Here is a 13,335-nt window from a genome sequence, read left to right as displayed (position 1 = left end):
CTATCTCTGACAGTGCAAACATCCTGCCTTTCACTGACCAAGGGTTCACTCTGGAACTAAGAGTGAGCTTGAAATACTTTACAGTTCACTTGGCTTGAGTCCTATCAGTTCACCTAGGGCCATTTCTCTAATATCTGAGGACACTAATGATGGTCAAAAGTTGAAGGTAACATTTGGAGAGCATTTACTCTATGTCAGGCATCAGGCTGAGCATCCTAGGTACATTATATCTCATTTATTCTCACATGGTCTCTAAGTGAGAGTGAGAGAAAATAAAACCTTCCCAATTTTACAGATGGAGAAACTAAGGCTCAGAGAAAGATGTAATTATTAAAAGTAATCAGGATTTTAGGATTTCTACTATGTGTTTGGCTTTTGGTTTCCTTTTACATCATTGATTTAGATTTCATGATGCTATGCATTCACATCAAAGGTATTATAAAGAGCTAGAATATGGCTGATTTTCACAGACATTTAGTGGCTTAAGAAATAAATTTAAAAAGGAATAGAAAAACATACTTAACATTCAAAATTATAAGAGTTTTATAGTGAAGAATCCTTTACATGTAAATGGTGTGTGACTTTAGATTTTCCTGCTTCATTAACAGACTAGTAACAAAACTAGCACAAAAATCAGATTAGTATTCACGTTAAGCTGAAGGCCCAGTATGACTATAAGACAGTTTGCTCACTAAGAAGAACTTTTCTAAAATTTATTTCTTTAATAAATTATTTCTAGTATCTATTGAATTCTGATATATGTGAAATTTTCACTGAAAATATACTTCTGGAATTCAGTTTCATTTCAATGTTTAAATTTCCAATATAAAAGCAACAGTTTTCTGTTTCATCAGTTTGAAGTATGAGACTTCCCAAGGTATTTTGTACACAATTAGATTCCCTCCTTTGCTCTTAATAGCAAGAAATGTGGACAGTAAATTACACATATCTCTGTACAATCTGATCTCCTTTTATGCAGACATATCTGATATTTTTTGGCAACAGTCTTCAAACAACTTTATGACTTGGGAGATAATTGTATAAACAAATTGCTCTATGTAGTACTTAATAAAATTTAAAATCAAAACAATTTGAAAGGTTTAAAAAAAGAATCAAGCACATTTAGTAAAGTTTAAAAAAAAAATCATTGTTAACAATACAATGGGATACTTAAAGGAGTTTAAAATGGCATCTGAATACATACAACAATTAGACCAGTAAAGAGCAGGTTACCTTTGGGCTTGTAGCAGGGAGTGGGTATGATGCATTCCTCTTTTATGTGGGGCTTTGTTTTGGGGCTGCAGCCTCCCGTGTGCATTCCTCGGTGGTCAATGCAGAGGACCACACGGTATCTGAGACCCTGGCCACATGTCACTGTGCACTGCAAAGAGATTGCAAGAGAGAAGAGACTCATAGGCAAAGCCTTGTTTCCTTTTCTTCACTTTGCACCTAAGGCTTTTTATATGAGGACTCCTTATATGAAGATTCCCGGAGGATTTAGACCACTTTTACCAGTCATGGGATCTTTGTTCTGTTTGGCTAATTGAGAGGAAGCTGGCTGAAAATTAAATCACTTTTGATTTCTTAGGTTTGGTTTCATCTGTCAGCAATCCTGAGGCACCCAGTGTGGGCAAAGTCTCAAATCAAGCACCAAAAAGGAGAAAAGAAACTAAAATACAGTATTCTCAAGTTAAATTACCAACACTGCTTTTTATTTAGCAAATGACTGCAATGTCTAAAAATATAGGAAATGCTAGCTCTCATGTGGATATTAAACAATTTTAAACTGCCATCATGGCTAATTTAAATTGCAGTATGGCCAATCTAATTGATAATATTGAGATGAAAAAAAAAATGTTTACAGGAACAGATTCAATGGCCAGATGTAGATAGCACCCCCAAAGGTTCTGCATGTCTAGCTGCATGTCTAGACACTGGAAGACATCACAGCTTTAACCTGCTCCCACAAAGCCATGAGGCTGAGTAAAGAATTCTGTTCATTTCTATGGATAAGGGCACAATGATTTAGTTCCACATCTATCTCCTATGCCATTTCCCTTTTCTATGAGCAGTTAGGAAACCCAGAATAACATAGGAGGCTTAATTATTGCAGGTTTCCTAATGTCTATAATTTTCTGGTTTTCATAGTCCAATTTATACTCCTTATTGCACTGTTTTCACTTTATCCACCCTCCAATGAATATTAGACACAGTTTTAATTTAATCCACTAGCCTCTTTGAGATATAAATAGATTATAATAAATAAAGTTTAAAATCAAAACTCTAGTCTTCTGAGCTCTATCATCAGAGAAGCTTTCACAGATTTTAGGATCAGTCATTCAGCCTCAATGAATCTTGAACGGCACTGGTTTCCCCAACAGAGGGGACCAGAGGAGGCTTCTGTGAAGTAGCTCAAAAAAAAAAAAAAAAAAAAAGACATTAAAAATTAATTTGCTTTTGGTCATGCTGAGTTGACAACATTTCTACTCCAGAAGCTAAGCTCTGGAGAGAAGGGTAGGGCCACACGGGGTTCCCAGTGGGGCATGATGGCGAGAGGGAAGAGTGGACTTATTCTCCTAATGAACAAAGAAAGAGGGCACAGTTACCGGAGACCACTCCTGTGCCAGCCATTTAGGGCAGTCAAAAATGTTGCAGGGCTGCACGATGGGCATCTTAGGGGTGTACATGCATTTCCACTCTTCCACTGAAGTCACATGCCCCTGGATGTCCTCCTCCACACAGGAAACTGCCCGGCTCTGGATGCCCCCCCCACACGAGGAGGAGCAGGCGGTCCACGGGGTGGCCTCCCACCTACAGAAGCAAGGGGAGTCATCAGGGCAGACATGCACATTGCCAAAGCTCCTCAGTGACCTGTCACACCAACCCCATTCCCTGGGCCTAGGATGGTGAGGGTCTCAGAGGCTATGGTCCACAGAACCAAAGACACCTACTGCCTACAATTTGAGGAATAGGAAACAAGGATTCAAAGTTGACAAAAGTGCTCCATAAACCGTGAAGCTTTACTAAGAAATTACTGTTTAGGGAGCTGATTCCAGGATATCTGTGCTGACTGTAACCTACTCAAGAGATGAAGTTTAGTCCTCAGTCCTTCTTCCCATAGCTTCAAGATTTTATACATATATATTTATACATATATAGCATATCATATACATATTTAAGCTTATTTATTTTTTATCAAATCTCATAAAGTACATATGTCAAGAATAAGATGGATAACAAGTTCATACCAGTAGTTTGCTCCTGGACAAAATGCTTTTATTATATTTTACTTATTTATTTTGTGGAACTGGGGATTGAACCCAAGGGGGCTCTACCACTGAGCTACATCCTCAGCTCTTCTTATTTATTACTTTGAGTCAGGTGTCGCTAAATTGCAGAGGCTGGCCTCTAACTTGCAATACTCCTGTCTCAGACTCCTGAGTAGCTGGGATTATAGGTACTGTGCCTAGCTAAAATAATCTTTTTTCAAGATGATATTTTATTACTTCTGGGTACTTTTGACAGGAGAAACTCATAAAAGATCAACACAAGCAAAAGCTCCTTCCTTCTTGCTTCTGTATGTGTCAGTTTGGGCACGAAGATTCTGTACAATTTCGATGGTCAAATTGAGTCATTATCAAGCTGAGGAGGAAACTGTTCATACAAACCTCATCTACTTATTCTTTCACTGTTGGGGGATACTGGCAGTTAGAGTTCCTCAGGTAAAGAACTCCTAGAACAGTGATGAAGTTTGATTGAAAGGCTTATGGTGTCTGAATCTAAGAAATAGTTAACTAAGGTAGAAAATAACAACATTACCAATAACTTTTAAGAGAATTCCATTGATTTTTCAGAGCTCTACACAGTTCTGAAGTATGGGAAACAGAGGCAGAGAGAGATCTTTACCTAATTCTTTTCTCTTCTCCTGTAGATTTACAGAATGTGGGATTTCTTACAACAGAAGCATTGGAATTGAATGAGCTTTTCTTTCTCTTATGTGTATTCTGCTTGCTGATGATGATTGCTATGGATCTTTAAAATTTCTCTTAAAAATATGAGAGATAATTTTAATGAGAGAGAAACAAAATGTCACCCAATTGTTCTACTTGAATAGTTAAGTTTGTTCCATGGAAAACTTTAATTATTCTGTAAGTAAGGTTTAATGTAGGTTGTGAACTTGACTTCTCTTCTGAAGGAGCCAGAATGATGTGTTTTTCTCAGTTAAGATGGTTTTCCACCACCTTTTCTCTGTGCTGTTCAAGTTTAGGCAATAATTGTCATTTCCACTGCCAATAGTAGAGATATGCTGCCAAATACAATATTTTCCTATGTGTTTTTACCCAGGAGACACCAAAGAAATGTCATTATGGGAAACTGAGGCCCTTTGTTTAACTCTTAGGAGACTTTTTAAAGTATGCCCTTTAAGACAGGGAATAAAGCAAGCAGCTCTGCAGAAAGTTTATCATTCCAAAGGGTAAGACCAGTTCTCATTGTCTCCATGTAAATCCCTGAAAGGCCTCCGTTTGGTGGTGGATAGCAGGCCTGTCAGACTGAAGTCAGACTGAATATGAAAGTAAGTACATATTCATACGGGATTTGATCTGACAATTCAGAATGTGCTTTTTAATATATATATTTAACTTCTTAGGATGTTAAGATGCCATAAAAGAGCACATTTTCTAATTGGTACTCTAAAATCCCTAAATTTGATCCTTCTAAAGGGAGAGTGATTAATTTCTGTCTTACACTTGGACCTGATCATGGTATAACTTCACAAATAGAAATAAGTATCCTTTTCAATGTCAGTGAACCCCAAAAGAGAAATGAGGCTAATATTATTTTAAGAATTAATAGTATAGTTTCGGCATACAAATATAGTTCTATATGTGAAACATTATCATATGAATCCTTGCATAATAATAGGGTTATATGGAACTCTAAAGCAAAATATGTTTGGGTATTTTAAAATATAATAAAAGTTGAGAAGGCATTAGTCAGGAGCTCTTAGAACAGTGACCAGGGTAAGCACTTGGAATAAAAGAAGACATATCCAAGAATCATTTCCTGGGATCTTGTCCTGGAAGAATGTTAAATGAGTTTGTACATCTTGTATTTTAACTCCATCAGCCTTTAATTCTTTTAAAAACACAATGTGTTTAGTTTAAGAAATTCTCAAAATTAAAACTTATATGAGCAGTAGAATATGTCAATTATGAATCAAGATAATTTATCAGAATACATTTTTGTGTTCAGATACATATAAAGTCAAAAACTGAAAGCAGGAAATAACAATCTAAAAATTCATAATGTTTTATATCTACACTTGTGGTCTTAAACCCACTTAAATACTTTAAACTACTAAAGCTTTCTGCCTTAATTAGTGGGTAGCTGCTATTTGAGAACCGGTTTTGAGACTTAAGTATTTTTATGAAATGAAAACACATTTGTAGAAATAGCTTCCAATTACTAGTACTTTGCCAGGAAACAGAATTTCTAACTTCAGAACTAGATCAGTAACAGAAGTTCAAGGGGGTAAGAAATAGTCTGTTTATTTTATTTGCTAATTGTCCTTTCCCACTGTGATACATGGACCTGCCAAATGTGTGCATAGGACATGGTACAAACCAACATGAAGGATCATTTCTATGTACCACTGGCCTTAAGGCATTTTGGGGAAAGGACAGTTCTATAAGAGATCAACTCTAACCTAAGAGAGGCATTAGTTATGCCAGAGAAATATAAACAAGAGAGATCATAGAAGATATGACAGAAATCTAGAAACTGCCATTACAGGAAAAACAAAAACTTGATGTTGCTCATTTTTAACAGCCAACTTTGCCTTTATTTTAAAATGTATGACCTTCACACAAGCAGATGCATGTGTCCTATGAATGCTTGTTTTATAGATATGAAAATTGTAATAAAAGGAAATCTTGGTTCAATTAAATTGATCTTTGGATATTTTCATTAAATTATCAAGGAGAAGAAGAATTTTGGATCAAATCAGCAAAATGATAATCAAAGAGCATTTAAAGTCATTCATTATCTTTATTAATATAGTCAAAGGAAAGTGTGAGAAAACTAACTAATGAGGTAGCCATTTAGTAGAAGGACTGAGCAACAATAACTATATCTAGAATAAATCAAATCCCACATTCCTAGATGCTACTGTTAGGATGGTAAAGTGAGTCTTTTGCCAGTCGCTGAAGTATGTTAGTAGACACTGGATGACAACTTGCCCTGGTGTATATGTATTATATAAATATCTATGTGTGTATAGATATGTGTGGATACATATACATTAAATGGACATGAATGAGGATTTGTATAAATATATGTATTTATGTACCTGTGGTATGTGGATACAATTGTTGGGGAAAAAAATAGGAGAATGAAACATCACTGGGGAGTTAAACTAGATGATCTCCAGGGATCGCTATTTGGATACTAACTCACTAGGGATTTGGAGACCTTGATCAAACTTTGCTTTATTTTACAATTTAGAATACAATTATTTTCTAGGTTTGGCTAAATTTGGGACTTAGCAAACTACTGTAAATTATCCTAACTACTTCTAATCTGACTCTAACTCTTGGTTCTAAATAGCAGGACCAAATAAGCAAAGAAAATAGAGCAAATATCTATTTAAACCTAATTCTAATTTTTGCTATCTGTGGAGCTGTTTCCAATGCAACAAGCAATATACTCAGTACCTAGTATATTTTTCAGCATGTCCACTTTTCTGATAAAGATAACAAGTTCTTTTTAAATTTTTTAATTTACTTTCATTATTTTTTCTATTTTTGAAAAAAGACTGTACTTTAAAAAATAAACAATAGCACATTACATTTTATGCTTAGGGAAAAAAGTCACACAAATTGTTCTGAACAATAAGGTTAAGAAAAACTGCCCTTTGTGATTAATTATAATTTATTTAAAATAGAAAGAGGACATTTAAAGCTAGTATGCAGAAAAATACCACATCTTTAATTCTATATTGGTGGTGTGGTGATAATATTTTCAGCAGTGTTTGTTTCATAGTTAGCAACAGTGCTTTAATAACTAGAGTCCTACTGCAAAGGAGACATAGAAAAGGCAAAGCAAGTGAGAGAAAGGCATAACATTAACCCACATGATGTAGGTAATCAGAGTGAATTACTGTGCCCACTCCAAGGTAATATGATTTATCCTATCTTAACATGGGGTTTTGAATGACAAGGTTACGGTATGAGGAGGCCAGAGTTACTCAAAAGCAGAGCTCAGGAAGGACTGCAAAATATACCATCTACCATCTTATTTTTTTATAGAAAAACACAGAATCTCTCTCTAGATTGTCTATATATACAAATATATAAAAGCATCAGAAGACTGATTTGCTAATTCTAACATCAGGATGATTGATTTACGTACCGAGGAAGGGGATGGTAGAGGTCATAAGGCATGATCTGCTTGTATCCGTCACTGTTAGGAACAATAATGCCAACCCTCTGAGTAGAAGGTACACACAATAAATAAACACTAAATGATTACATTATACAATTTTTATACAAATGCAAAACAACATTAATAAATCGTCTCTGAAAAAAACAACACTAAAACAATTCAATATCTTTGCGCTAGCATATGCTTTTGGATGGGGCAAATTCTTTAAAAGGATACCGTTTACTAAATTAGTTCTCTGATCCAAGCAGGAAATACCACTGGAAAGGGTGGTGGCAAGAAAAGTTGGCACCTCATCATTAACTATGACACAATAAGCTTGTAAATGTTCTTTAATCCCCCAAATTATACGTCCTATGAGGTCATTATTATTATCATCATCATTATTAATGGTACTTCCAGATGCTCAGCAAGCAATTAGAGTTACTGTCTCACTTCTGATGAAAGAGAAAGTAACTGAAGCATGAGAGTATGTACCTCAGAATTGACAACACTGCAGCATGTATGAGCAAATAAGTTTGTTCTCTTGGCAGATGTAAAGATTTTCCTAATACCTGGGAAATAGCCACTGGGATATTTCATAAAAAGAAGAGAGGAATTATTAAACATAGTAGGTTTAATTATCAGCAAAAGCAAATTCACTACATTAAAAAAAAGCTATGAAAACTTTTCATACATATGAAAGGTTTTTTTTTGGCGGGGGGTGGAGTCTATAAAGTGTTATGTGTTATATAGTGTTTTTTATGGTGGTGGTTATGGTGGTTGTGATAGTTGTTAGTACATACCTAGTGCCTTGGAAACCTGTGAGGTTTAGAGACAGAATAGAGGCTAAAGGAGCCAAAAGAAATGACAGTATATTCTATGAGGTTAAAGGACGCACATGAAATTACCAGGCTGTATAGAAGTCATTAGTACTAGTAGATATTTTAAAAATACAATGGACACAGAGACGAGTATTATCAGAAATTTAAAAAATCCAGTTCAATTAAAGCCTCCAGTTGGTAAGACTGGGTCCTGGCTGAGGCCTGGTCTCCTAGCTTGTGGAGAATTGGTGACTTATGGAATCTGGATAAGAGGGTTAGTGCAACAAAGCCTCTCTCAAGAGTAGGAGATGAAAAGAGCTCAAAACAGACACAGAGCATGGTAGGGCATAAACCGGAGATGCTTCTTTCTCAATTGAAAAATGCCAGCAAGCTGCTCTTGTGAGCTACTGAAGTAACTCATGCATTCTGTCTGTATCCCTGGGATGGATGATGGAGATCTATGTATCTGTCTACCTACCTACTACCTATCTATCTCTATCTATTGTCATCTTCAATATTAGAATGAACTGCTGTAGATCTCTGACAATTGATTTATCAGATGATGATATTTAAAACAGAGACAGTAACGTTGAAGGAGACAAGTTGAATTGAAGGAAGAAAGGGAATGGGGGGATTCATTGAATTCACACATATACATATATGTATTTCACATATTCAACATAAACGTTTATACTTCTATTTAAATAAATTAAGTCTTTTATTCTGACCCCATCCTCTGATAGAGGATGCTATGGTATGCTCTTTTCATATGGCTGGCAAACCTAAGTGTTTGAGTACAAAGAATGGGCTGGGCATACGTGGATCAGAAGGATAAAAACTATCACTGACTGGAAATCATGAAAGGTAAGGAGGGAAGAAAGAGGGACATAGAGGCTGCAGAGACTCTGAAGACATTGCTGGAACTCGAGGAGATACATGAGAGAAAATGAATTTATTTGAAAGAAAATAGAAAGCAAAGTTGTGAAGCAGACATCTATTCTCAAGAAAGAAAATCACTAGAGCACTAGTTCATATACTTTATTTGACATGACTAAATTTTATGTATTTATTTGTATGACTAATAATGTACTCTTTCTTAAAAATTTTTTTTAGTTGTCAAGAGGCCTTTGTTTTATTTATTTATATGTGGTGCTGAGAATCAAACCCAGAGCTTCACACATGCTAGGCAAGCGCTCTGCCACTGAGCCACGATCCCAGCCCCAGTAATTGCACTCTTTTGTACAATGAAATGTGTGTGTGTGTGTGTGTGTGTGTGTGCATGTGCGCATGCGTGCATGTATGTATGTTTATTACTCTTACATAGCAATGTTCATGAAACAGGATGCCACCTTTGGGCATGCTCAAAATCCCATGGAGCTCTAATACAAGCATGAAATGAATACCATATTAAACTTTTGTTTCTGTTTTTAGAGTTAAACATCCCATTCTTTTCTTCCTTCATCTGATAGGCAAGAAATTGGATGAAAGCCTAATCCTGCCTTTTGTTAGAATCATGTGATTGCTTTCTAATAATGCTACATATAGTAATTAAGGGAGTTGTCTTTCTAAAAAGACTATATTTTAAAGAACACCAACTTCTCAAGGTTCTTAGAAGAACCTTGGACATATGCTGCTATCTAAAGGCAGTCAATCAAGAAATAAATCAAATTGACTTTGAAGTTATATTTTGCCTGACCCTAGTATCTTTATTCATGCCTATATCAATTTTTAAATGCACAAGTACATACCATTACCTTCTCTCCTGAAAAAATTTATGGCTATAATTTGTCATCTTCAATATTAAAATGAACTGCTACAGGGCTCTGTCAATTGATTTATCAGCTGATGATGTTTAAAATGGAGACAGTAACATTGAAGGAGACAAGTTGAACAGAAGAAAGGAAGGGAATAAATGGAGGAGTTCACTGAATTCAAGATGTTGGGCTTTGCTTTGGACTGATTTAGAAATTATGTTTTTGTTTGAAAAAGGAACTTTCAACCTGGATTCAGCAAAACTGTAGCTATATTTGTCTTTCTATGGCATGGGTCATGGTGAAGACTCATAAAATGACTCCATGGCACCTGTGAAAACAGAAAGATATCAAAACAATGGTGCTCTGTCCAGTTCTACTATTGCATATTTGTGTGCATGGGCTCTGCTCTCTCCTGGGGCTGGTGCCACGGCCCTGGCCTTTCACTACACTGTCACAGAACGGGAGGCAATTTTGTCTAAACTTAACTTCCTACAGTTTACCTTCAAGACACTTTGTTTTTTTTTTTCCCTTGGGCAAAGTGCATATCACAAAAAAAAAAAAAAAAAAACGATAAAATATCGATTTAGGGACTTGAAGAAATTCTCTATGTTTACGTTTTGATTGTGTGTGTGTGTGTTTTTGTGTGCTGGCATCCAGACATGTGTCAGAATGTGTGAGGAATGGTGAAATAGGCAAATGATTTTTAAGAATTTTTATAAAAGGAAGATATAAGAAGTAGTTGTCTTGTGGGTAGGCCTTTTGGGTCCCCAGGTCTTAACTACCTGACCACTCATGGGCTTGTGCACCGAGCACTGGCCTGACTCCATCTAAAACTCCCAGCCTTAGGGACTATATTCGTAAGAAGGGAAGGCCACCATTCTGGAGGAATGTGATACATCTCAGTTCATCTTCTCCAAGTACATGTCCCACCAAATTTTCAGATGACAGGTGAATGCTTTAATGGTATTGGAGGTTTATATAATGCAATATCATGTGGCACATAAACAAAATTTTCAAAACATTTTTAATTATGTGGGAAATGCTCAGAAGTAATGGCAACTGAAAGAACTTGAATAAAAAATAAAGTGTAAAATACCACCCACCATATTAGAAAATATGTGTGTTCATATATCATATAATCATTTTTATAAATGATTTTGTGTATGTATGCACCATGTGTGTACACACGTATACATACATGTACGTGTGTGTGTGTGTGTGTGTGTGACTCCTGCACATATAGTAGAAAAACATCTCACAACAGTCGTGTGTTCCTGGTGGTTGGATTATGGGTAATTTTTGCTTGTTTTTTTTTTTTTTTCTATTTCCCAAGTTTTTGAGTACTGTAAATAACTTTAATGATCTCAGCAATTGGAATATTCAATATGATAAAATTCAACTTAAAAAAGAAGAAAGGAACATCTGGACTTATGAGGTCATCACCTCAACTTTCACATGTCACTTAAAGATTATTGAGTCTGCACAGAAACGATCCAAGAAGCTCCTTTAGAACAATATCCCTGACTTTAAAAATGAAGCCAAGATTAGCTCACTGTACTCATTTGTGGAATTTATATATTGTGACGAATCTTCTCTCTTTGAGAAAAGTCCTAATGTAACTAACCACATGGGCACCTAATTTATGCACGGGGGGGGGGCTTTTTATCAGGAAATGAATTATAAGGAGACCCTTTCAGAGACAGCAAGTGCTTGTGTCTTCCCCTGAGCTGCATCCCTCACTCCTGACTTCCTGACCTCCTCATGTGCTTTAGGCTTTTTGAGATCAGTGTGTCCCGGAAAATTCATTATCTTCCTCTGTAAACTGTGTCCTCTTCCTGCCATCACTGTTCTATTCAGGGCATTGCCACTCTCCCACCACCCCACACACTCTGGGACACTTTGCTCCTTTTTTTTCCCTACAAGTGCCCAGTTCTTTAGTCACTCTGGCACAGCAAGGTTCACCAAGTGCATTTTTCTGACAGCTGTACCCTTTCACACCAGCCTCCTGACATCTCTCTATCTGTAGGAGTTGACTTCTCTTTTCCAGCCGACTCACTGCTGTCCTACTGATATTTTATTTCCCAACTTAAAAGCCTTAAGTGGCTCCACAAGGCCCAGTAAAATTTCTTAGTTAAATGCTATCTTTTCTAAAATCTTGCCTTATTCTCTCTCAACATCTAGCCAGAAATTCCCTCTCCCTCTTTCAAATATCCATAACACTAAATCTGCTTATCACTCTTAACTATCTATTAACTTCAATCTATGCATAAGTCTTTTGTTCTTTTAATGCCATAGTACAGAATTCATAACTCTCTGACAGTGCTGTGCACACAGGCAAGAAGCAAGCATTCATCGAAGGATACTGTGTCATTGGTGAGTAGATGCAAAGGCAGGCAATATGGCTATCACCCAGAATGAAAACTAAAACAAAACAAAGAATTCAAATAAGGTTCAAACACAGGCTGATGTTAGGCAGAGAAAGGAGAAAGTCCTGCCAGCCATGCTTCAGCCTTCTCACCTAACTCTGAATCTTCCCACTGGGGATATCCCTGGAGTAAACCCATGAAAGCTTTATTAAAACCTCTTCCCTTTCTTCTTCCTGTGACTTGCAGATATTATGCTGCTGTGTAACTGTGTAACTCAGCTTCCCACGGGTAGGGCTGGGGCCAGATTCTAGTTGATTCACCTTTCCCTTTGCCATAGCACCAAGCACAAAGCCTGGCACAACACAGGATAGGTAGTACATTAAAAAAAAAAAAGAATAAAATTATGGGTGAAAGAGGGAATTTTGGCACAGACAAGGGTGTTGCACCTTCTCTAGGTGACTCCAGGGCATAGAAACCAACTTCTTCCTAAGCAACATTTCAGAATGGTATGGGGAATGTGACAAGGGACAAAAGCACTCTTCCTTTTTATGAGCATAAAGGGTCATGGCACAAAGAGGGAAGGACACTTGAGAAGCTGGGAGATGTAAGGTCAGTACTCTGTTCCTTTCCATGTAACCTTGAGGACCTTACTTGTGGACTTTTGCTCACATCTGAACATTTTCTCTGATCCTCTGCAAAATCCAAGTGTTGGATGAAGTCAGAAGTTTTAAGATGATGTAAGAACACTTGCCTGGAAACTCCTATTGGACTCCATCTTACCTTTCCTTTTTTTTAGTGGCTCTGAGGGGAGAACTCAAGAGTTCTATGGCCCATAGCTCAAAACCGACTGAACTGAAATAATAATCTCAGAATCCCTCCTCCTCTAACACTTGGCAACAACTCATCCTGAAGCAGAATAAGTGTTTCTAATATTTATACTGGTATTTGGAATCCAGTAAATGAGAAAAGGTT

General features: G+C 36.6%; 1 protein-coding gene across 1 annotated transcript in view; it reads right to left on the bottom strand.

Moving 5' to 3' along the window:
- Positions 1-13,335, bottom strand: part of Adamtsl1 (ADAMTS like 1) — a 369,220-nt gene that overhangs the window by 181,532 nt on the left and 174,353 nt on the right. Inside the window, exons 10-12 of the mRNA XM_027950603.3 lie at positions 7,411-7,461; positions 2,607-2,811; positions 1,234-1,381 (exon numbers count right to left, since the gene is read on the bottom strand). Of these exons, the coding sequence (XP_027806404.2) occupies positions 1,234-1,381; positions 2,607-2,811; positions 7,411-7,461 (404 nt within the window). The remainder of the gene's footprint in view (positions 1-1,233; positions 1,382-2,606; positions 2,812-7,410; positions 7,462-13,335) is intronic.

This window comes from Marmota flaviventris, chromosome 13 (assembly GCF_047511675.1).
Source record: "Marmota flaviventris isolate mMarFla1 chromosome 13, mMarFla1.hap1, whole genome shotgun sequence".
Lineage (NCBI taxonomy): Eukaryota > Metazoa > Chordata > Mammalia > Rodentia > Sciuridae > Marmota > Marmota flaviventris.
The sequence above is the reverse complement of the archived record's forward strand: the minus strand, read 5'-3'. Positions and strand labels throughout refer to the sequence as shown.